Consider the following 27,201-nt stretch of genomic DNA (forward strand, 5'->3'; position numbering starts at 1 on the left):
ACATAAGCTATTTGCTGAATATTCTCCAATATCACCAAGTCAAAACTATTTTTAAATATTTATACACTGGAATATATCATATTTCAAATATTCCTACAAAGCGAAAGAAAGAGAAAAGTAGATACAAAAGTATTCTCAGGTATTTACCAGCAGCTGCTAAAATCCTCACTTCGTGGCTTTAGCATCATTTTTATTTTGATGCAGAACTGTTTTATTGGTCCTAGGCTTTTGTTTAGTGTAAACACAATGTACACACACATGTATGAATAATGGTAACCAACTGATTTTCATTGCAAGTTTCTCTAATACTCTAAGACAAATCCAATGTTCTTATCAAATTGCATACTACAGTTCACAACCTTTTAAATCTTAATTTATTGAAAAGAAAAAGATGGGGGATTATAACATTGCCTTTGTACATTTCAACTAAATTACCAAACAAAAAGCCACATATTTTTGTTATCAATGCTTAATAACATGGAGAGGTACAATGTATATTTCTGATGACATTCTTTACAAAATGTCTCCTAATGAAATATAGTAAATATAGTAAAACTCATTTTTTAAAGGAATAAGCTCCTAAAAAGCATTGTATAAGCATTTTCAAATAAGATGCCATTAACACAGCAGCAATACTCTCCATTATAAAGAAATCCAGTTATGAAGTCTCTTATAAAGTTTATCTTAATGACACTCTCTAATTTACTAATGTGTAAGTTTCCATTTTCATTTATTTAAGCTTTCTGAATGTAAGGGGTATTTACATCCTACAAGACACTACAGACTTTAAAATATCTAAATGCAATTTAAAATATGCAAATGCTGTTGATTTTTTTTAAAAGCCATAGCGAAATTATTTTTTATCAATTATAATTGTTAAAATTTTAAGAAACTAGTTTCAAAATATAAGTAATGTGAAACAAGGGACAGCAAAGATAGAACACCATTCTGTATATGGGTTTCTTAAATTTGAGGTTAAAATCAAAAGATAAAATGTGAGAACCGTATCTTTCTTTATATCTGTTTATCATCATAATATTTAAATACCAACTACTTTTAATATATTTTTTTCACTGTGTTCCCAAAAAACATACTAGGTCTAGTTTCATAGGCCTAATATACGTACATCCTTGCAGGTATAGCTTTTTAGCAATATGGGAGAAAGTAAAATCCTACTGATCTTAAAGAGTAATATTGCATTAGGAAACACTCTAAAGTGAGTCACTTATGCTTCCATTTACTGTAGCTGATGAACTCAGTCACAGGAGATGGCTTTTCAGCCATCCAGAACATTACACCAATTTGTTAGACGTTCACAGATATAAAATCTTCAGTTGGTACAAGCGTATCTCACTGGTTTACAAAACTATGTGTAGAAACTGGCGCCTGAGTCAGAAATCACTAAATAACATCACTCTGCAGACTCCATGGCACACAGGACCCCTCGAATATTTCTGTTAAATGGACAAAAATGTGCTTCCAATGACTACAACTGTTTGAAAGGAAACTATATGAAACACTATATGAAAAAAATACTTACAATGGTATTCTAAAAGTATCTTTAAATGAGATATTTGTAAAGCACTTGGAAATGCCTGGCCCATAGGAAGTTCTATATGTATCTGTCATTACTCTTATCCTATAATCTTAGTTTGGTTCACAATAATCTTCATAGCTCCATTAGTATAAGCCATTACCACCACTGATAAAAGGAACTCAGACACATGCACACCACTAGTGAGGCTGCAGTTCCGTTACTTTTGTATGTAGAAGAAAAAGTATCTAGGATAACCACCATCGTTTTATAATGAAGGTTAATTCAGTCAGCTTAAGATACAAAGTAAATTCAGCCTTATAATTTATCCTACCAACAAATTTATCCCTTATAAGCCAATATGTCTTCTACCCACTGTATTTATATAATTCAGAACTCCACATAATATTCATGTTCACTTGTATCTAAGAAATTCACTTAAAAAGAAAACATTCAACTCCCAATTGATAATTGACCTGCAAAGTTTCCCTTCACACTAAAGTAAACTGTAATATAGGAGACTGCTAAAAATTGTTTGGGATTTACTCTCTTACACTTTGATTGCTGACCACAACAGAGATGAAGACTGAGGTAGTTTGAAAATTCTGTGAGGATTAAATCAGACTATATTCTTCATATTCTCTAAGGAAGTAAACTTTAGGCTGTGCGAAGTACCCTCAACTTCCAGGGGCCAAGAACAACAACTGCTGCAATGAAAGAGCAGAGTAGTTAGGGTTAAAGAGGTGGTTGCCTTCTACAATGAAACTAGCTTGAATTATCTATTTGTTGGCATTATTAAAGTCAACTCTATTTCTTTGACTTAGGCAGTGGAGCGTTTGATAAGATACAAAGATTTTTAAAATAAGATGTCATTTTAAAATAAACGCACCAGGGACATTCTCCATTTCAAGGGAATCCAGTTATGAAGTCTCTGATAAAAGATTACCTGAATAATGATCTCATAATTTACAAAATCAAATTCAAAATGAATTATGGTTTAATAGGGAAAGGGTCTAATTTATACCGCACATAAGTGATTAAGATATACCATAAATGCTAATATAAAGTAACTTAAAATTGATACAATCACAACTGCATTAAGGGGTTTGGCTACGATGTAATCAGGTTGTTTAACTGAAGTGAACAACAAAAGCAAAATCGAACACTTCATACACATTTCAGGGGATGTTCATAGCAAAGAGCCATTTAAATAAAACTGTGGGGAACAAGCAACGGAGATGAGTTGTAGCTGTAATATAAGATGCTTTTACTTCTCACTGCAAACAACTGGTTAACTGATAAAAAGTAACAGAGGTTTTTTTAACTATAAGTAGCAGATTTTTTTCCCCCACAGTAACAAACTAAATCAATTACTGTCCAAAAAGGAATGGTTGCAGTAGAGTACAGGGTATAGAGGAAATTTAAAATGCATTTCATCAGTGGAGGCAGGTAAATTAGCTTCCTGTACACTAAAATAGTTAAAGAATCTTTATCTTAATTTTAATTACTCAAAATCTACATTAGGATTTCATTTCTTCCTTTGTGGTTAATTCCGCATCGTTTCACACGGTTTTAGTATTTTCAAAAGGAAATCCCTAATTTACTGAAACAGTCTTCTAATATAAAACTAAAGCCAAAGTATGTAACTTTTGAAGTAGTGGGGGAAAAAATTTCCTTTTTTGAATAAAAATGAAACAGAACCTCTAAATGTAAACAAAAAAGACAAAAGTATTAAGCTAATTTAAAATGTCATTAGAAATATAAATGGAAAATTATCTTTTATAAAAATATTTTACAGCAGAAAGAATTATAGGGGAAGGCATACAGATTCTTTTTTGAAGGTTTTGCTTTAAAACCTATTTCTGAGTAAGATGGAAATAATTCCAAAAAATTCCTTTTATTTTCACTTTAATTAGGTTGGCAGAACTATTAGAAATACTGAAGGACAACAGATAAGGAGGGAAAAAAAAAGTAAAGAATCTCTCCCCACCCCACAACTAAAATAATATTCACAAAATAGAAGCATTATTTTTGTCATTTTCTTCCATTTCATTAGTGTTTAAAATTGTGGGTAGTCACTGATGCAACAAAATGATTAAGGCATATTAAAACTGTAACTTCATACTATCCCAAGTGATATAGTTTCTTATAATATTAACTTTAAAATGCATACAAAATAATCATAGATAAAATGCTGTATTATACTGCTCTACACAGTACAATAGCCTAATTTTGTCTCAATAAACAGGATATGTATATAGCCTAAGTGGGTCATGACAGAGCAATAATCAGATCCTTGTAACAAATGATTTGGATAAAAAATATATATACATTATTATACAATAATCAGATCATCCCAAGAAATGATTTGGAGAAAAAAATAAATTATATATATATATATATATATATATATATATAATATAAAATATATGTTTTAAAATATTTTTATGTATTTTATATATATATAAAACGGATTTTAAATGTGGATGTGAAGCAATCTGGCAGTTAAAAGTTACTAAAGGGAAAAAATAATCATGTCTGCAATTCAGGCATTACTAGATATATGTGTTACCTCAACAATATCCGAGTTGGTTCTGCTTTCATGAGGTTCATTATACTCTGTATACTTGAGAAGAACTTTGTCCATGTCAGTGCTGGCATACTGAAACAGTTTGTTAGAGCTGTTGAAAATGATGAGTGCTATTTCACAGTCACAGAGCACACTAAGTTCATAGGCTTTCTTCATTAATCCAAACTTTCTCTTTGTAAAAGTAACCTAGACGATCAAAGAAAAAAAGGTATATTTTTAGTAAAAGCATTAGCAGTACTTGAATACAGGCTACCTAAAGATGACGCCTCTTTTAATCCTGAGTCAGATTCCACAGCTGAAAAAGGTTCATAGCCTCACGTTCCACATGAGCCTCTTACTCCCCCATCTGCTGCAAGACTAGTGTTCCAAGTTTAACTTCTAATTCCTCATAAAGCACTCTCCTGAGGAAGTTTTCCTTTATCCCTGGCTGCCAGTCTGCTGCAGAACGCAGAAAACAAGAGGACACAGTTGACCACTGGGCCCTTATCATCCAGTGTAAAATTCACAGTCTAGGGTCAACAAATTCCCCAATGTCCTCAAAATTTTCTTTGAATATTCTTCTAGTTTCCAACTGAAACCTGTCACCTGAAGTCCTCTCAAACAGAGACCACTATTTGTTGGTCTATTTTAAATATTACATCTACTATGCTCAAGAGCGGGAAAGTAAGTCCTTTTTGCTCTGTATTCTATCTTACAAGTTATTTTTCCTTCCTTCCCCTTCCAAAGCCCCAGGTACTTTGAAGCTCACACCATGAAACTTAAACCACTCAATAACTGTCCTCGTGAAGGGCACCATGTGACCCCCTCATGTACTGATATCTTTCACCTGGTACTTCTCTTTCCAGCCCTACTCTTATAACTGGTGACTTCAGTATCCCAGTTTAAAAAAAAAAAAAAATCGTTGCAAAACCATCCCCCAACCTCCAAATGATCCACATCCACCGCATGTTAAACACCCACTCCTACTGTCACACCTTTAACTCTGCCATCACCAATAATCACATTGATGAGGGAGCAGGAGGCTGGCTGAAGACAAAGCAAAAGCTGGTGCCTTGCACCCCCCTCTCCATCTGCTCCCCCTCAGTATATGTGTAGCATCCCTCAGGCAGCCCTGACTGCCATGAACAATAAGCAAATAGTTAACTTGCAGAGCTCACAATCTTGCTAGACAGGAGTCTCCCTTGGCTTACAAATGTCCTAAGTCTCACTAACAAAGACGATTGATAGCAGGATTGTGACACCCCACCAAAAAGTCTCCCAACTATCTTAATGTTAATGGCTGGTCTAAAGACAACATTGATCAAGCCCCAAGGGCAAGGCCTCAGGTAGGCCTCGGACATCCTGGCACCTTATAGGCCCTCTTTAGCATATGAAAACTCAATTGAAACCTTCCTCCCCCCTCACCTTCCCCCAACCGCAGGGTATATAACCTGCCATCCCCACAACCAGGGGCAGCAGCTCTTCCTGCCCACGGGTCCTGTCCCCTTGCTTTAATAAACCACCATTCTGCACCAAAGATGTCTCAAGAATTCCTTCTTGGTCATCGGCACCAGACCTCAGCCCACCGAACCTCATCTAGGTTCTAGAACTTCATCAACATCACCTCCAAAATCTCAATTTCATGTATTCCACTTTGCTTCCTATCTAGCTCTCCTGCTTTGTATCCTCTCTCCAGAAATTCTTTAACCTGCATCCAGTCCTGCAGTCCACTTACCTCACCCCTTTGTTACAGTCTATTCTCAGGTCCTTTCTTCCCTCACTGACATGCATGTGCCCTTCAAATGACTATGCCCGTATCCTTTGGATAAACAAGTGATATTTTTAAAACCTACATCAAATTGTTTAGGTAGAAGTTTAGAGCTTTTTTTCTGCACTGGAAGTAATATCCAAACTCATTAAGTAAACAAAATAAATTATCTGCCTTCAAACTATCTCTCTGAAGTTATTTCCCATCACTCTCCTTTACATCCAGTAAGCCTCATTCATGTGTCTGTGTGTGTGCTTCTGTGCATGTGTGCGTGTCTTCCTTAACCACCAGCTACTTTCCTCCCTGGGAACTTTTCTATTTTCCCTCCTTGTGGAACACTCTTAACACTACATGTGCCTAATGGTTCCTTTCCTCACCTTGTGAAAGTAAATCTATTATTAATTAATCTTTAAAAAAAATCCTTACAATATAAATACACAAATATATATTTTATATAAGTGCATATATATATGGAAATAGTGTTTTATACTTGCCTCCCTACTTTCCCCTGAACCAAAATAAACCCCTTAACCGGTGTTTTTCACTTAGTATTTTTCATTCCACATTTTTATGCAAGATCATATAACCATATTCATATATACATGTATACATAATAAGGGACTTTGTCAGCATTTGATAAAACAGGGACTCTATCAATACTCTTTATTTTATTTTAGTCATTCAACCACACCTTGTGGATATGCCTCTATGTCAAATGGTATACTAATGGACTCTTTCATAATTTTTTCATATAAATGTTACAACTGTTTTGTTAGTATGATAGATGTAAAATAAAAATCTCATTTCTTTAATATGCATTTCCTAAATAGTAATTGTTAGATATATTTTTCTTATATTTGTTGTCATTTGGGATTTGCTTTCTCTATATTGCCCATCTTTTGGCCATTTCATACTTTGTGATTTTTTTTTTTACTTATCTAAGTAAAAGCTCCTTAGCAATATTAACTATGTTTTACAAATACTTTCCCAAATTTCCCACTTAAATATCAACTTTGTTTACATAATATTTGTCATTAAAAAGTTTTAAGCTTTCATTACTGATTGTGACACTGTTTCTTAGAATCCTGGCCTTGTATTGAAAGACCCGCGGATCCCCTTACCCAAGAATCCAACACTGCCACTGGATGCAAACAGCAAGAGGTTTATTGTCACGCAGGTACCGGCGGGTGGTCGGTAGCTCCGGCTAACCAAACACCCCAACCGGAGTGAAGCGGGGTCTTTTATAGGAAGGTACAAACAAGTTTTGGGTGGGGCGCAACTGATTGGTGGACAGTTTGAACTTTTGAAAAAGGCATACTTGGGTTTTGCTGATTGGCTCTGAGGACCCGCGCGCGCAAAGAGAGAGGCGGAAGGGGGTACAAGCTGATTGGTTCTGAGGGCCCGCGCAGGGGAGGAGAGAGGCAGGGAGGGGGAACAAGAAGGGGTAAGGTAGGAATGCCATCATGGCGTCCCTATTATTTCTATAAGCCAAGCAGTTACAGAAGGGCAAGAGAGCAATTAATCACACAATTAATAATCTAATCTTATACCTAAAAGCCAGCGGTTCACAGAAAAGCAAACAAGCGGTTAGTTATCCTATCTATCTTCTAAGGGAGGGGGCTTTCCAGGGCAGGGGTCTTTCAGTATCATACCACTTTAAGAATATAATGAATATAAGAATACCCTTATTAAAATACTGAACTTGAAATCAGTTATGTTTTGAGATGCACCTAGATGTACCTGCTGTACTAAAATTCTGAGTTTAGCAAAGGTTTAGTCAGAAATGTTTTCCCATACTTCTAATACTGAAGAGAAAGAAAATGACAATCAACAAAGTATTTATTCCAAGAATAATTCTTACTCTAAATTAAGGCTTGCAAATTAAGTGAGCTATGAAAAAGCATGAAAATTGAGACAAGTAATGCGGCTTCACAATATCCATTAAGCATGATTAGAGAAAATTTGTTAAAATAAAAACTATAGGGGTGCCTGTGTGTCTCAATCTGCCTTTGGCTTAGGTCTTGATTCCAGGATCCTGGGATCGAGCCCCATATCAGGCTCCCTGCTCAGCCAGGAGTCTGCTTCTCCCTTTGCCCCTCCCCCTGCTCGTGTTCTCTTTTTCTCAAATAAAGAAAATCTTAAAACAAAACAAAAGAAAAAACTATAGTTCACTATCGGTAAAATAACAACAACAACAAACTATAGTTCACTATCAGTAAAAAGAGTATGCCAGTCCCTATTATCCTTTCCAAAAATACTTATTCAAAAATATTTCTTCTAAGTTAATAATAAGAAGGAGTTCAAGGTGAAGGAAGGAGTTAGTAGAGGAAGGGACTCGATTTATAGCAATGTCCTCTCTATTCCTCCAACTTACTACAGGTCTAAAAGAGCTTTCCCAGTAATTAGAAAAATGTGTACAAGAACACACTTATATTTCAATGATGACACCAAAGACATAACATTGAAAACTAGAAATATTAATATTTCACTTTCAACTTTCATAAATGAAGTATTTTTTTCATTTTATCTATAGCATTTAGTCTAAAACACTGGTTTACTGCTAGCAACTTATATGAAATTAGTAACAGAAAATTAACTTTATATTCCACATTTTTCATTTATCTTCAACCAAACTCCCCAACTGTTAACATTTTACCATGAGTGCCTTCCCTAAATAAAAGACACACACACACACACACACACACACACACAGTTTTTTTTCCTGACTCCTTTGGACAAACTAAAGTAGAGGTTATACGGTCCCTTTGCCCCTAAATATTTTCTTAAAAACAAAGAAAAACACAATTATCAAAATCAGAAAACAAGGATATAGCACTATAATCTACAAACCTTATTCAAATTTCTCAATTATTCCTAATTTCCTTTTTCCCCCTGCTAGTGCAGGATCCAATCCAGAATTAGCTGTTGCTTTCTCAAAACTGCAACCTCTTTAATCTGAACCATTTCCTCAGTCTTTGTCTTTCAGGACCTTCGTACTTGTGCAGTATATTTATATATTTATACTATAAATATATTTATATTGTCATATATCTCTCAATTTGACTTTGTCTAATGTTTCTTTCTGATTACCTTTAGACTACGTTTTTGGCAGGAGCAACTTAGAAGTGATGTTCTGTCCACAATCTCTCTCATGAAAATCCACATGACATCTATTTGTCCCAACTGGTAATGTTAACTTGGTTAAGATAGAGTCTGTCAAAATTTTTCCCTTATACAGTTACTATTTTCCCCCTTGTAATTAGTAAGTATCTTGTTAAAATTTCTATGTAAATATCCTACTTATCAAACTTTAACTGATCCATTAATCCATTCACGATTCTTGCCTAAAAATTACTATGGTGGTTGTCAAATAGGGATTTTCTAATTTCATAATACATTATATCTACATTTACTACTAATTGCATTTTATAAGACAGTTTGCTTTTCCTCCATGTATGCATTTACTCATTCATGTCCATATCAACTTATAGGCTACCTTATTCAATGCATTATAATCATTACCTTTTTTCTTTTGATGTTTAAATTGTTTTTGATTTTACCAATGAGATATCCACTATGCTATCTTCTGTGTCCATCTGACATGTTCCCAATATTCTCTGAACTTGCAGGCACAGTGAGATGCTCCAATGAATTATATGTAAGCTGGACCTCTCTAATCTACCTCCCTTTTCAAACACCTTCTCCCTAACCCCTTGAACAATCTTATCTCATTTCCATTCACTTAGTTATCTCCTGCTTTCCTTCAGTAATCTTTTTAAGATTTCACTTGAATCTAGTCTTCTGTGGTCACTGTGTAATTTAATCTTTGTTTTGATATAATGTTATCTTTTTATTTTTCTTTCTGCAGTTTAATCACTTTGTTTCATCTATACCTTTGGAAAAAATCCAACTCTATTCTTAGTATTTCCAAATTCTGAATAATGATTTTTTTCATCTGTCACATTTCTAAACACTTATTTATGGAGAATGGTTTCAGCTTGGAGTTATCATTTTACAGGTTTTTATCCACTTTTCCATTGTTTGGGGACAACAACTTCATCACCTGAACAGCTATAAATCATCTTTTTGTTTTCTTCTTTATAGTAGATTGTATACGTGAAAATTACTGGCCTCAATGAATTGCAATGGAAAGAACTGGCAGTGGGAGGATGGATCATTCAGTATGGTCTCTTTAATGGAAGCTTTTTTTTAAGGGATCAGCAGGAGGGAGAGGAGTTCTGATATCATTCAATATCTTTTTTTGTACTTTTTTTTTTTTAATTTATCTTGAAGGATTTCTGTATCTCTTCCCTTCTTTTCCATTCAAAAAACATTTTCCAAACGATCACCTCTGTCTTCCTTTATAAAAGCCCTCTTCTCCCCCAAACAGTTACCCTCCCAAGACAACTTCCTTAAATATCACATAAATTTTAAGTCCTTTACCGCTGGTCTGTTTGACCTACAAGTAGTATTTTTCAGAATTTTTGTACTTATTAGGATAGACTTCCCTTTTTTAGTAATGATTACAAATCAACTTTAGATAGTCACAAAGTCTCTTCTCCCTTACACATTGTTTTTCCTTAAGTATGCTTGCTCATGTGAAAGACCTGCAGAAGTTAAAGTTAAAGAAGTTAAAGAAAAAATAGCACACTGTAAGCTGGTAATATTTCCCTAAAGTTAAAACAAACTTGGACATCATTTGCTTTCTAGTTGTGCCAAGGTTGTAGGTTTCATACAATTGTATTTGTTCTTCATGCTTTTCTGTATGGATTATTTTTGGAAATTATGTTGAGTGAATCAGGATTTATGCAGTCCTCATTACCTTGATTACTAAGAATTCCCCCATAAATTTAAATCTTTGTTTTGAATACATATTTTGTCATTTCTGGAGATTTTCTCCGATCCTTTCTTGTCTTTGTCACTTTTGGTCTCTCTTTTGCACTTAAAAGAGTACCTTTTAATACTTCTTGCAGGGCTGGTTTAGGGGGGTCATGAATCTTCACTTTTGTCTGGGAAACTCTTCCCACTTAAAGGTAAAATGGTATCTTGAATGATAATCTTTTTCTTTTAAAATTTTATTTATTTATTTGACAGAGATCACAAGGAGGCAGAGAGGCAGACAGAGCAAGAGAGGAGGAAGCAGGCTCCCTGATGAGCAGAGAGCCCGATGCAGGACTCGATCCCAGGACCCTGAGATCATGACCTGAGCCGAAGGCAGAGGCTTAACCCCCTGAGCCACCCAGGTGCCCTTGAATGATAGTCTTGATGGATAGAGTATTCTTGGCTGTAGATTCTTCCCCGTCAGTATTTTGAATATATCATGAAATGGGTTTATAAAATTACATCAAACACATTAGATATTTTATTCTAACTATTGTCAAATTTAAATAATCCTTAAAGTATCACTATTTCAGTGATATGTAGCCAAAATAAACACAAATTTTAAATCATCATTTTACTCCTGTACTACCATCACTATAAAGAAAAAAAAATAGGAATAAAAGCCTAACCTAAAAAAACTCATTACCTTTATAAATTGAGACAAATCTGTTTTACCCTAAATAGTTTTCTGGATTTTGTTACCAAATCTGGGACTCATATAATTCTCTGAATTTAACAAGGGTGGCACACCATATCTCAAAGACCATCTATATTTAAGATCCCAAGTGCCTGCAAAGATTCTTACATGCTATGTATTTGGGTCTACCTTTACTGTTGAATTTTTTTTGAATTCAACAATCCTAAATATTACTCCGTGTTCATCAGTATAAGTATACTCTCAATCCCCTTCATCTATTTCCCACCCACCTCGCCTGCCTCCTGGCATCCACCAGTTTGTTCTCTGTATTTGTCTATTTTGTCTCTTATTCATTTGTTTTGTTTTTCAAATTCCACATATAAGCGAAATCATACAGTATTTATGTTTCTGTCTGCCTTATTTCACTTAGCATTTTTCCCTTTAGGTCCATCTACATTCTTTTTTATGGCCGAATAATATTCCACTGCATGTATGTATGTGTGTATATATATACTATATATAATTTTTTTAGTATCTTCTTTATCTTTATCTCAATATCTTCTTTATCTTTACCTTCTTTATCCACTCATCAGTCAATGGACACTTGATTTGCTTCCTTATCTTGGCTACTATAAATAATGCTGCAATAAACATAGGGATATATAAATTTTTTTGTGAATTAGTGGTTTTGTTTTCCTTGGGTAAATTACCCAGCAGTGTGATTCCTGGATCATAAAGTAGTTCATTTTTAATTTTTTGAGAAGTTTCCACACTATTTTCCATAGTGGCTGCACCAATCTACATTCCCACCAACAGTGCACAAGGGTTCCTTTTTCTTCACATCCTCACTAACACTTGTTATTTCTTGTCTCTTTGATTATAGCCATTCTGACAGATTATTAAGGTGATCTCTCATTGTGGTTTTGATTTGCATTATCCTGATAATTAGCGATGTTGTTCATGTGTCTGCTGGCCATCTGGAGGTCTTCTTTGGAAAAATGTCTATTCAGGTCCTTTGCCTCGTGTTTTAATCAGATTGTTTGTTTTTTTATAGTATTGATCTAAGTTCTTTATATATTTTGGATATGAACCCCCTGTTGGATATATCATTTACAAATATATTCATTTGTAAGTATATGAATATTTATTTAAATATTTGTAAATAAATGGGAGAAGTCCCATTCAGTGGGTTGCCTTGTTTTGTTCATAGTTTCCTTTGCTATGCAAAAGCTTTTTATTTTGATACAGTCCCAATCGTTTATTTTTACTTTTGTTTCCCTTCCCTTAGGAGACATCTAGAAAACTGTTTCTACAATTGATTTAAAAGAAATTAGTGCCTGTGTTTTCTTTTAGTAATTTTATGGTTTTGAGTCTCACATTTAGATCTTTAATCTTTAAATTTTGTGTATGTTTTCAGACAGTGGCCCAGCTTTATTCTTTTGCATGTAGCTGTCCAGTTTTCCCAGCATCATCTGTTGAAGAGACTGTCTTCTCCCCATTGTATATTTTTGACTCTCTTATTGCAGATTGACCATATAAGCATGGGTTTCTTTCTGGACTCTCTATTCTGTTCCATTATCTATACGTCTATTTTAGTGCCAATAGCACAGTTTTTTATTACTACAGCTTTGCAGTATATCTTGAAATCTGGAACTGGGATATCTCCAGCTTTGCTGTTTTTTCTCAAGACTGCTTTGGCTATTTGGAGAATTTTGTGGCTCCATACAAATTACAAAATTATTTGTTCTGGTCTGTGAAAAATGTTGGTATTTTGAAAAGGATTGCATTAAATCTCTAGATTACTTTTGGTAGTATGGACATTTGAAAAATTTTTGTTCTTCCAATCCATAAACAAGAAGTATCTTTACATTTGTTTGGGTAACTTTTAAATTTCTTTCATCAGTGTTTTATGGTTTTCAAAGTAGAAATCTTTCCCTTCCTTGGTTGAATTTATTCCTAAGTATTTTATTATTTTTGGTGTAGTTTTAAGTGTGACTGTATTCTTTATCTTTCTACTACTTCATTATTGTGTATACAAATATAACAGGTTTCTGTATATTAATCTTGTATCCTAGGACTGACTGAGTTTATCAGTTCTTGGAGTTTCTTTAGTGGAGTCTTTAGGGTTTTTTACATACAGTACACCATGCCATCTGCAAAGAATGACAGCTTTACCTCTTCCTTACCAATTTAGATGTCTTTTTGAATAAAAGTAGTGAGAATGGACATTCCTGTCTTATTCCTGGTCTTAGAGGAAAAACTCTGGTTTTCACCATTGAGTAAGAGGTTAGGTATGAGTTTTTCATATACTGCTTTTATTATGTTGAGGTATGATCCCTCTAGACCTAGTTCGTTGAATGTTTGTATCATGAATGGATGTTGTACTTTGCCGAATGCTTTTTCTGCATCTATTGAGATAATCAGATGGATTCCACCATTCTCTTATTAATGTGGTATGTCACAGTAATTGATTTGTGAATAATGACCCAAACAAAACCCTCTTGCATCCCTGAAATAAATCTCACTTCATCATGGTAAATGATTTTTTAAAATGTATTGTTGGATTCAGTTTGCTAATATCTTCTTGTTGAGGATTTTTTGCATCGATGTTCATTCAGAGATATTGGCCTGTTATTTTTCTTTCTTTGTAGTGTCTTTATTTGGTTTTGCTTATCAGGGTAATGTCGACTTCATAGCATGAATTTGGAAGCCTTCTCTCCTCTTCTAATTTTAAAAAATACTCTGAAAATGATAAGTATTAACTCTTTAAATCTTTTGTAGAATTCACCTGTGAAGCCATCTGATCCTGTGTTTTTATTTGTTGGGAGTTTCTGATTACTGATTTAATTTCATTGCTAATAATCATTCTGTTCAGTTTTTTTTTTTTTTTATTTCTTCCTGTTCCAGTTTGGGTAGGTTGTATGTTTCTAGAAATTTAATTATTTCTTATAGGTTGTCCAATTTTGTTGGCATACCATTTTTCATAATATTCTCTTATAATCTTTTATATTTTTGAGGTGTCAGTTGTTATTTCTCTTCCTTCATTTATGATTTCATCTATTTGATTATTCTTTTTTCTTCATGAGTCTGGCTAAAGGGTTATCAATTTTGTTGCTCTCTTCAAAGAGCCAGCTCCTAGTTTCATTAATCTTTCTTGGTTGTTGTTGTTGTTGTTTTTTGAAGTCTCTATTTTATTTCTTTTTGTGCTAGATTATTTCCTTCCTTCTACTGGCTTTGCTCTTTTATTTTCCCCCTACCTCTTTTAGGGGTAAGGTTAGGTTGTTTATTTGGCATTTTTCTTGTTTCTTCAGGTAGTCCGGCACTGCTACAAACTTCCCTCTCAGAACAGCTTTCGCTGAATCCTACAGATTTTGGACCATTGTGCTTTCATTTTCATTTATTTCCATGTATTTTTTCATTTCCTCTTTGATTTGCTGGTTGACCCAGCATGTTATTTACCCTCCATGTTATTTGTGTAAACAAACTGAGCAATCTGAACATCAACAACTCTTTTAGATCCCGCAGTACTGAGGTCGCAGAGTAATTTCTGCTCTCCAAATTGGACACAGATGGGGAGATACAGAAAATCATAAATTACCAGAGCCACAGCAGAAACTATCACAAAAAGAAATACCAAGGTAAAAAAACCCAAACTGTAATTGAGGAATTCCTGAAGTCTCAGAGAAGACAAATATAAAAGTTAAAAACTCCTGGGGTGGGGGGGGGGAGGGTTTGGGCTTTGGGGTGCATGTATACACTTTTGTGAGTTTTATGCCTATCACGTTCTCGCAGTAAAGATCAGTGAAAAATCCCTCTGTGCTTCTAAGCAGGGAATATGGGAAAAGTGGTCATTTTGAAATACACCAGAACATTCTGTTCTTTACAAGGCCTGCCTTCAAGACAAACTATTCTATGACAGCAGAGCCCAAGTAACCTAGGGAAAAGGAAATATCCAGCTCCAGCTCCCTCAAGCCTTTAATATGAGCAAAGGGAAATATTCACCTTTAAACCCCTCTATCCATTCTGTCCCACCTAAAGATGGGGGGCAGGGATTGAGAAACAGGTATAAAGTTTACAGGCCACAGGCACAGGTTCACTAAAAGACTGAGAACTAATCAGAAGACTACAGAACACTTCCCCTCTCCCTATACCATACCACCACATTACTAAAGGTCTTTTTATTGCAGTTCCTTTTCCCAGGACATCATGCCTGGTTCAAAAAAATTCACAAGGCAAACTTCATGGCAAAAAAACACAGTTTGAAGAGAAAAGGGAAGCATCAAAACTACTCATATATAGCAAAAATGTTGATCAGACCAGCAATACATGCTAATTAACATGCTAAGGGAGTCTAATGGAGGAAAAGCAGACAATATATGTGAGTAACATAACTAAAAAGACAGAACTTCTAAAAAACTTTTTTTTTTTTAAATGCTGATGATAAAAAACACTCTAAGAGAAATGAAGAAAGTCTTTGATGGGCCCATTAGCAGGCTGCAAACTGATAAGGACCTCTAAGCTAAGGTATATGTCAACAGAAACTTCCAAAATTGAAAATCAAAAAGACCAAAGACTGAAAAAAATAGAATGAAATATCCAAGAACTGTGGGACAACTAAAAAAGTATATGCATAACATGAATACCAGAAGGGGAAGAAAATGAAAGTAAGAAACATTTGAAGCAATAACATCTGAGAATTTTCCCCAAATTAATGTCAGACAGCAAACCACAGATCAAGGAAGAAATGCAACAACCCCTGCCCCGCTCCCTACAAAAACCAAAAAACTACATCTAAGTATAGTCGATATAAAGTATAGAAAATAAAAAATCTTGAAAGAAGCCGGGAGAGTGGGGGAAACACCTTACCTACAGAAGTACAAATATAAGAATTATAAGCAATTTCTCCTCAGAAACAATATAAGAAATAAGACAGTGGAGTGATATATACAGTATTAAGGGGGGAAAAATCCACCAATCCAAAATTCTGTATCTTGAGAAATTACACTTTAAAAGAAACAAAGACCCTCTCAGACAAACAAAATTGAGGGAATTCATGGTCTACAGATCTGCCTTACAAGAAATGTCAAAAGAAATTATTCAAAAAGAAGGTAACTCCTACAGAACAAAAACTCATGTAGATAAAGAATATCAAAAAAGTAATAAGGGAAGATAAAAGCTTTTCTTTTTTTCTTAATTGACATAACAGATAACAGTCTATTCAAATAATAATAGCAACAAAATACTAATGGAATGAATTCCAGTAATGACATGGAATGAATAGAAGGGAGGAACTGGGAATACTTGTTATTATAAGGTTATTGTACTACCTGTAAATCTATAACTGCGAAGTGTTTATCTGAAAGTAGATTTATACTGCAAACTCTAGGGCAAACACTAAAAAATAAAAATAAAAAGTGAAGTATAACTGATCTGCTAAGGAAGGAGAGAAAATGGAAGCATATACTCAACTAAACCCACAGAAAGCAAAAAAAGACCATAAACAAAAAGAGGAACAAAGAATTAGAGCAGCCATTAGAACACAAATATGGCAGTTATTAATCTAACTGTATCACCAATCACTGTAAAAGTCTATGGTCTAAATACACCAATTAAAAACCAGATTGTCCATATATCAAAACCAATACTCAATTATATACTGTCTACAAAAAAAAACCACTTAAAGGACACATAAAAGATTAAAAGTAGAAAAAGATATACTTTGCTATAATACCAATCAAAGCTAACATAGCTACATTAATTTCCAGCAAAATAATCTTCAGAGCAAGGAGAATTATCACAATGAAGAAGGGCATTAAAAAATGATAAAGAAGTCAATCCTTGTGAAGACATAACAGTCCTTAAAGCATATGAACCTAATAACAAAGCATCATAATATATGAAACAAAGTGTTAAAACTTCAAGGAAATACAGAGAAATTTACTATTATAGGAGGAGACTTCAACATAAGACAAATAGATATTAAATGGATTTGATGTTACCAAAAAGAAGAAAACAGACATCTTGAGTAAATTTAGTGAAAGCTATTAAATTAGACTGCATTTTATTTACTACATTTCTATCAGAAATGTTGAATATTGGTTCCAACGGGCAGAAAAATCAGTAAGGGCATAACTGAACTCAACAACATCATCAAGCAATTTAATATAACTGACATCAAATTCACCAAATAACAGAAGAATATACATTACTGTCAAGCTCACATGAGATATTCAATAAGACAGACTACATTCTGGGCCATAAAATACCTCAACAAAGTTATAAGAATAGAAATCACAAAGTATAGGTTTTCAGATGACAATGAAATTAAATAAATCAGTAACAGAAAATTGGCTGGAAAATATCAAAATACTTAAACAACATACTTTTATTTTTGTGTGTGCTTTTATTTTTTAATTTATTTTTCATTTAAATTCAATGAGCCGACTTATAGTACATCATTAGTTGAATATAACACCCAGCAGCATACTTCTAAATGACATAGAAGTCAGAGAAGAAATCTCAAGAGAAATTAAGAACTACTTTGAACTAAATCAAAGTACTCAGGTACTGAGAGTGAAAGCAATGCTTAGAGGGAAAATAGTATTAGATGCATAAACTAAGAAAGAAAGATCTAAAATCAAAAATCTAAGCTTAAGAAATTACATTAAAATTAAATCCAAAGGAAGGAGAAGAAACAATAAGAATTAGAACAGAAAACACTTAAGTTGAAAATAGGGAATCAAAAGGGAAAAATGTTAAGACCAAATACTGATTCTCTGGGGCAGGGGGTGATTCATAAACCTCTAGCCAGGCTAACTAAGAACAAAGACAGACATTACTAATACTAGAAATGAAAAACTGACATTACAACTCAACTACAAATCCCACTGACATTAAAAAGATAACAGAGGAATATGAACAACTCTATGCCTACAAATTTGATGAACTAGATAAAATAGGCCAGTACCTTGGAAGCCACAATGTGCCAAATCTCAAACAAGGAGAAATCAATACAAGCCTATTCAGATCATCTATTACTCAATCAATAGTAAACAATCTTTGAAAACTGAAAGCATCAGCCCCAGATGGATTCACTGGTGAATTCTACCAAACATTTAAGGAATTATATCAACATTTTACAATCTCTTCTAGAAGACAGAAGTGGAGGGAATACTTCCTAACTTATCCTATGAGGATATAAATTATCCAATGGTACCTATAAGGGACTAAGACTACCTTAAATACCAAAACCACATAGACGAACAAGAAAACAAAACTACAGGCCAATATTTCTTATGAACATAGATGTAAAAACACTCAACATAATATTAACAGAACCCAATAAATATGTATGTACCTTCAGTAGGTGAATGGATATACTAACTGTGGTACATCCAGACAATGGAATATTATTCAACTCTAAGAAGTCATAAACGATCACGCCATGAAATGACATGTAGGAACCTTAAATGTATTATTACTAATGGAAGAAAACAATTTGAAAAGGCTACATACTATACGATTTAATTTGGGAAAATTTAATTCGCAAAAATCCCGGGAAATTCAGAAAAAGGCAAAACTATGGTCAATAAAGAGGTAAGTGGTTTTCAGGGGTTAGCAGGAGGGAGGATTTTTAGGGCAGTGAAACTATTCTGCATGATATTATAATGATGAATACATGTCATTATACAACTGTCAAAACCACAAAGACTGTACAACACTGAGGTTTACCGAAGTAAACCATGGACCTTGGGCGATGATGTTGTTCAATGTAGCTTTAACAGTTTAAAAAATGTACCATACTCTGATGTGGGATATGGTAGTCAGGGAACTGTACATCTGTGGGAGCACAAAGTATATGCAAACTTTCTCCTTGATATTGCTGTGAATCTAAAACTGCTCTAAAAATAAAGTCTATTTTTAAAAATGGGTTAAAAAAAGGGGGGGTGCCTGGGTGGCCCAGTGGGTTGAGCCTCTGCCTTCGGCTCAGGTCATCATCTCAGGGTCCTGGGATCGAGCCCTGCATCAAGCTCTCTGCTCAGTGGGGAGCCTGCTTCCTCCTCTCTCTCTCTCTCTCTGCCTGCCTCTCCATCTACTTGCGATCTCTCTCTCTCTCTCTCTCTGTCAAATAAATAAATAAATAAAATCTTTAAAAAAAAAAAAAAAGGGTTAAACAACAAAGTCCATAAATGTACCTTTAAATAGTCTTTAGAACTGTGAAACAATGTTAACTGCGGCATTTTCTCTCCTCACCAACAACTACGATATGCTTTTCCTTCCATGAACTTTGTCTCATTACCGACCTACATTTATAATCAATCATTACATTAGTTATTGAAGAAGCTGAGGATCTTTAATATGATTAAAAGTAATTGTTTCTACTACAAAGTTTTCCCCACAGTTATAAAACTGACTATACTATTATATTACAAATATAATCTACACATGTTAAAGAGAAGCAACAATTAAAATGCATTTCACTGTACAAATGAAAGATATTCCTTATTTTTCAATAAATTTCCTATGTAGCATGATAAAATTAAAATGTAACATGATTTAATAGTTTTCAGTAAATTTAGGCAAGATGTATGTTTTCTTCCTTTTGGTAACATCAGATGCATTTAACATCTATACTTCTTAGCACTTAATTACTTTATTCTCCTAACTTTATAGAGATCGATCTCCTTAAGTTCTTAAGGCCTTGTATTTTTTTTATATTTCACAGTACACCAAGTATAAAGTGCCACATATTGTATGACCAGAAAAATAAGCCACATTTTTGTGGACTGACTGAAAATAGGGTTAAAAGTTTTTTTTGTTTTTTTTTTTTTAATTAAACTTTCACGTGACGAGAAAATTTAATGAGCCAAAGCAATGTAGCCTGCTTATGGCACTTACTTATATGAAAGGTGGCCACACATCCAAAATACTTTTTATGAAGTATTTTTGAATACTGGCCTATAGCTGGTATTTTAATTCTCAGTATGAAACACAAATTACAAGTTACGTTAAAACAAAACAAAACAAAAACAAAAAAACCCTCAACATCTGCTGAAATATTTGTTTTCGTTTTTACAAATAGATTTTGGAAGCAAACAAAAAGGAAATGGAATTCAGGTGGGGGGGGGACAACAACAGAGAGAATGAAAAGATAACGATAACAGTTTAAGGTAAAAACCATTCTGCCCAAGATACTAGATTGTAACAAAATAATAAGATACAAAGGAAGAAAAGAAGCCTTCAGAGTCTCTACTCTACTTCAGTTTGCAGTTAAAAAATTTTTGGATGGCATATAGAGATTTCCTTCTAGACATCAGTTTTCCATCTAAAAGTGGGTATTAGTCAGTCTCCTAATTGGTATACTGTTAATTAGTAATGTTGCAATCCAGCTACATTTCAGCTCATGTATTTCATGTGAAGCAGATAACATAACATAAAATTAGGCTAGAGAATACCTCAGTAGGGAGTTGGCTTGTCCTTCTCCCCTCCCTCTGGCTCTTGCTCTTTCTCTCTCAAATAAATAAATAAAATCTTTAGGGGGGAGGGAACCATCCTTTGTTAACTTGTACCTAATGCCATTACCAAAGACATAATATAATGACCTAAAAAGTGAGCTAGTATCACACAGAGAAGAACCAGGAAGAAAAGAAATCGTAACAGAGATTAAAGCCACAATAAGGAAATTCAAAGGATCAAAACAAAAAAAAAAATTAGTATGAATAAAGACATCAGGTATAGTCAAAAGAAAGTATATTAAAAAAGCACACAACTGAAAAGAAAAAATATTTGTTTAAAAATAAAACATCAGAGAAATTTCTGGCTGTGTTCTTTTCTGGGATTTTTTTTTGTTTCACATCTCACATTTTAGTCCGTAATCCATTTGAGTTTATTCTTGTGTATAGTCTAAGAAAGTGGTCTAGTTTCATTCTTTTGCATGTAGCCTTTGCTGACACTGGTCATAGCAATATTCTTCTAGACATGTCTTCTGAGGCAAGAGAAATAAAAGCAAAATGCAAACTCGTGACTACATTGAAAACAGCAAAGGAAACAAGTGACAAAACTAAAAAACAAGCTAGGGAATGGGAAAAGATATTTGCAAATGACAAACCCAATCGAGGGGAATTATCTAAAGTATATAAAGAACTTATACAACTCAATACCCAAAAAAACAAATAACCCAAATAAAAAATAGGAAGACGATAGGAACAACATTTCTCCAAAAAACACTTTCAGATGGCCGACAGACACATGAAAACACTCATCATCACAGGAATGCAAATCAAAACCACAATAAGATAATCACGTCACACCTATCAAAATGGCTAAAATAAAAAATGCAAGAAACAACAAGCATTGGAGAAGATATGGAAAAAGAACCCTTGTGCACTGTTAGTGGGAATGCAAACTGGTGCAGCCACTGTGGAACACTATGGAGAGTCCTCAAAAAACTAAAAATAGAACTACCCTACAATCCAGTCGTCACAATACCGGGTATTTACTCAAAGAATACAAAAACACTAATTCAAAGGGATATATGTACCCTTATATTTACTGCAGCATTCGTTACAAGATATGCAAGCATTCCAAGTGTCTACAGATTGCAGAATAAAGAAGATGTGTTATATATAAATAGAATATTATTCAACCATAAAAAAGAATGGAATCTTGCCATTTGCACCAACGTGGATGGATCTAGAGAGTACACTGCTAAACAAAATAAGCCAGTCAGGCAAAGACAAATACCATATGCTTTCACTCATGTGTGGAATTTAAGAAACAAAACGAATGAATCAAGAAAAAGAGAGAAACCAAAAAAACAGATTCTCAACTTAGAGAACAATAGATTACCAGAGGGGAGGTGGAGTGGGGGGTGCATGAAATAGGTGAAGGGGATTAAGAGTACACTTACCTTGATGCACTCTGAGTAATATATGGGACTCTGAATCACTATACTGTACACCTGAAACTAATACAACATGTTAACTGCACTGGAATTAAAATAAAAAAAAGAAAGAAAGAAAGAAAAGTATAGCCATACCAAATGAAAAAAATTAAAAATTAAAAAAATAAAACAATACTGAAAGGTCACAAACTTCTCACACACACACACACACACACACACACACACACACACACACGTTAAGTAATCAAACTCATGTCATATTCTGCATAAGTTACTGAATGTTAAGTCACTTGTTGGTGAAAAGAAAAATATACTCAGTCTGATGCTGGCAAAACTGAAAGCCAGAACGCCTTGAAATAACCTTTGCAATGTTCTAGGGAAAAGGAATGGGGTCCTAGACTGTTACACCTAGCCAAGCCATACTTCAAGTACAAAGTAACAAACATTTTCAAACATAAAAATACTAAGGAGAGTCGCCTGGGTGGCCCAGTGGGTTAAAGCCTCTGCCTTTGGCTTGGGTCATGGTCTCAGGGTCCTGGAATCAAGCCCCACATCAGGCTCTCTGCTTGGTGGGGAGCCTGCTTCCCCCTCTCTCTCTCTGCCTGCCTCTCTGCCTACCTGTGATCTCTGACAAATAAATAAATAAATAAAATCTTTAAAAAAAATACTAAGGAAATATAGCACCCACAAGCTCTTCTTGGAAGAAAAACAAAACAAAACTACTTGCTGAAAAAAACCTAGTCATCTAAGTAAAATATAAATTGGGAAAGACTTGGATTTTTTTCAGTTTTGTCAATGCTGCATATTCAGTCAGCTTCTAAAATACCACATGGCACTGAGTGGTACTAAAAAATTCTCTAAATTAATCCATAAAGCACAAAACAGATTACAACAACAAAAGGAAGCAAGAACCACAGTAAAGAACAACTGATAACCAATGAATCCTTTCAATTGAGAACTATGACTAAAATATTGGAAATTTAGATCACAGAATAGAATAGGACTATTAATTTTAACAAAATTAAAAAATAGCAAATTGAGATTTCTGACAAGATGTTGACACAGGATCTACCTCCCTTAGAATTAAACCAGTGGTGGGGCACCTGGGTGGCTCAGTTGGTTTAGCATCTGCTGTCAGCCCAGGTCATGATCCTGGGGTCCTGGATAAAGTCTTGCATCTGGGTCCTTGCTCAGTGGAGAGCTTACTTCACCCACGGCCTGCTGTTCCCCCTGCTTGTGTGTGCTCACTCGCTTGCTCTCTCTCTCTGGCAAATAAATAAGATCTTTTAAAAAATTAAAAATTTAAAGAAAGATAAAAAGCAGTTTTGGGGTGCCTGTGTGACTCAGTTGGTTAAGCATCTAACTTGAATGTGAGGGATGTCTTGAGCTCAGGTCATGAATTCAAGTCCCACATTGGGATCCCTACTGGACATGGAAATCTACTTAAAAAATAAAATGAAACAAAATAAAATAATATAAAATAAAATAAAAAGAGCAGTTTCAGTTCAGCTTATGCCTCTCATCTTCATTTCTGGGACACCTAATACCTGCCACCTCATAAGAGGGATTAATATCAGAGCATCATAGAAGCAATGGTTTGCATAAGTGAAAAACATGGGTAGGGACTGACTAACCTCTGGCATTGGCTTCCTAACCATTCTTAATCAAAACCTCCAAGGTTGGGGCACCTGGGTGGCTCAGCTGGTTGAGCATCTGACTCATGGTTTTGGTTCAGGTCCTGATCTCAAGGGTTGTGGGATCGAGCCCTGCGTTGGGCTCCTCAGAGAGGAGTCTGCTTGAAAGATTCTCTCCCTCTGCCCCTTCCCCGACTCAAGCCTTCTCTCTAAATAAATCTTAAAACAAAACAAACAAACAAAAAAATCCAAAAACAAAACAAAACAAACCAACCCCCCCATTGGTAGATTTCCATCTAGATAAAGTATCTTCTTCCAGTGCTCTTTTCTGTAGGAGACTCTGTGTAAAGCTGAATCTGAAGAGTTCTCCCCCCCCCCCATTTTATTTTATTTCTTTTCAGTGTTCCAAAATTCATTGTTTATGCACCACACCCCATGCTCTGTGCAGTACGTGCCCTCCTTAATACCCACCATCAAGCTTACTCATCCCCCCACCCTCCTGCCCTCCAAACCCCTCAGTTTGTTTCTCAGAGTTCACAGTCTCTCATGGTGTGTTTCCCCCTTTGATATCCCCTTTAAGGATACAAGGTGTGATATGATTATGTCATTTTTTAATGCCTGAGGCCCTTAAACAGATTGAAATCAATAAGATGTTATAAAATAGTGCAAATATACAAACAAAACAAAGAATAAAATCCAAGTAAACTGGCAAGTCAAGAGATACTATCAGACTACATTAAAAAAGAAAAATCCAGCCATATACTATTTATAAAACATATACTTAAAGCATTAAGTACATAGTAAGGTTGAAAGTAAATGTAGAGAGCTAGACCTACTGTGAAAACACTAGCTGTAAGAAAGGTATAGCTATGTTAAAGTAAGATGAAGTGGACTTAAAATTGGAAGTCTCACTGAAAACAGAGAAGATCAATATAGATTGAAAAATTCATCAAGAAGGTAAAATAATTCTAAATATGTATGAGCCTAATGGTATGCAGTCTCAAAATATATAAAATAGCATGTATTAAATTAATAAAATGTTGAAAGAAATTGACACACCTGCTTCTAGGTAAGATGAAGTAACTGATGGAAGACTAAATAACCCACTGACATCAACCAGAAAAACAAGATAAAATACAACAAAAGACACTGGAAAGTTCCTGCAGGAAAAAGGACTTGAGTTGCCAAGACTCTAGAGGGGTGAGAACCTGACAGATGTGAAATGGTCTTCTGCAGCTGTTTTTTCCCTTGTAGCCCTTTACAGATTCTGTGTATAGGGAGATGAAGAATCTAACCTTTGTCTGGACAATGGGTTGCTGCTAATAAATAGCTCTTGTCCTGGGAGCTGAACACTGAAAAACTCCAGGTGTTGATAAACTAGTGAGAAGGGAGGAGCAGAAACTGAGGTGGTCACTCTGAGGCTGAATGAGGTAGGGTTAAAAAGAAAAGAAAAGCAGAAAGCCTCAAGTAGTGTTTTCTGTATTCTTCCTAAGCTAAGAAAACAAGAAATTTGAGAGATGTTTCAAGGACTGGGCCCCAAGAGCACAGTGGGATCAGTGTCGAAAGCTTTGAAAGGCTACTCCTGAAAGTAGCCTCCTTAAAGGGCAACCAAAATCTTCACCAAAACTACAGCTAGCATCCCTTCTCAGGTCAATCCCTAGTTGGCCTAAGCTATTCAGTAGGAATGATAATTTCAATGGTTACAGGAAAGAGTAAACCATTTCTGTAGGAAAGTACCATAACATGGAATATGTATAGTATCTTTCACATACAATGTCTGGTAAAAATCATAAGACATGTCAAAAGAATGACCACATAATCAAAAACAAAGAGAAAAAAGGGATCAGATATGAACCTACAGGTAATCCAATATAGCAGTTAGGAGACAAAAACTTTATGATTAGTATTTTCCAAAAAATAGTGGAAAGAATATGTGAAAAGATGGACAATTTCACCAGAGAATTGAAATCTAAAAAATAAAAATTAAAAAGAAATTTTATATTTGAAAATATACTACCAGAAATGAGTAAGTTACAAGGTGTTTTATCAGCTAATTTTTAAAAACCAAGAAAGGATTACTAGAACACAGAAAACAGGTCACTCACTATAAAACAAATGGAAGGACAGACAGAAAAGAATAAAATTACAGAAGAAAAAGCATAAGAAATATATGAGACATACTCAAAAGCACTAAGTCACATGTAATTGGAATCCCAGAGAAGAATAGCATGAACATGAGCAGTATTTGAAAATATCATAATCAAAAAATTAACTACGAATGAAAATGTAAAAATCTTACAAGTAATGGGGGGTGGCACAACACACACACACATTATCTTCAAAAACAGGAAAAGAAATATTGAAAGCTGATTCCTCTAAAGAAATGATTAAAGTGATGAAAATCAAAAAGGCAAACAAGTGTTGGCAAAGGAACCTTCATATAATGCTGATGGAAACCAAAATGATACAGACAATTTTGACAGTCTGGCACTTCCTCAAAATGTTAAACTTTAGAGTTACCACATGACTCAGCAATTCCACACCAAGGTATATCCAAGAAAAATGAAAATACATGTTTACACAAAAGTGTGCACATGAATGCACATAGAAACAACCAAATGCTCATGCACTGATAAACAAAATGTAGTATATTCATACAATGAAATATTATTCAGTCACAATAAAGAATGAAGTACTAGCACATCCTACAAAATCGATGAACCAAAAAAAATACTATTTTAAGCAAAAAAAGACAGTCACCAAGATCACACAGTATATGATTTGACTTTTATGAAATATCCAGAATAAGCAAATTTATAGAAACAGAAAACAGGTTAGTGGTTTCCTATGGCTAGATATATATGGGGGGAGGGGAATGGAGACTGACTGCTAACAAGTATGGGGTTTCTTTTATGGGTAATAAAAATGTTCTGGAAGGGGGCACCTGGGTGACTCAGTTGGTTAAGCATCTGACTCTTGATTTCAGCTCAGGTCATGATCTCACAGGGTGCGGGACTGAGACTTACACTCCGCGTGGAGTCTGCTTCAGATTCTTTCTTCCTCCCCGTCCCCTGCTCCTCCCTTCTCTTTCTCTCTCTCAAATAAATAAATAAATAAATTCCTTTAAAAATGTTTGAAGAAAATCGTGGTGATGGTTGCATAACTCTGAATATACCAAAAACAAAACAAAACAACCCCACTAAACAGTACGTTTTCATTTCAAATGGGGAAATTGTAGGACATGTGAATTTTAATCTCAGTAAAGCAGTTTTTAA

General features: G+C 34.6%; 1 protein-coding gene across 18 annotated transcripts in view; it reads right to left on the reverse strand.

Moving 5' to 3' along the window:
* The window catches only part of MEF2A (myocyte enhancer factor 2A), a 161,989-nt gene that overhangs the window by 59,236 nt on the left and 75,552 nt on the right, over positions 1-27,201 (reverse strand). For 17 of the 18 annotated variants that reach the window (XM_082736474.1, XM_082736475.1, XM_082736484.1 and 14 more), the window contains one exon: positions 4,107-4,310. In XM_082736474.1, coding sequence (XP_082592600.1) covers positions 4,107-4,310 — 204 coding nt within the window. Of the gene's footprint in view, positions 1-2,088; positions 2,237-4,106; positions 4,311-27,201 lie in introns of those variants that run through there. The other variant, XM_082736483.1, reaches the window with a different exon arrangement.

Source organism: Mustela nivalis, assembly GCF_964662115.1.
Source record: "Mustela nivalis genome assembly, chromosome: 6".
Taxonomy (NCBI): domain Eukaryota; kingdom Metazoa; phylum Chordata; class Mammalia; order Carnivora; family Mustelidae; genus Mustela; species Mustela nivalis.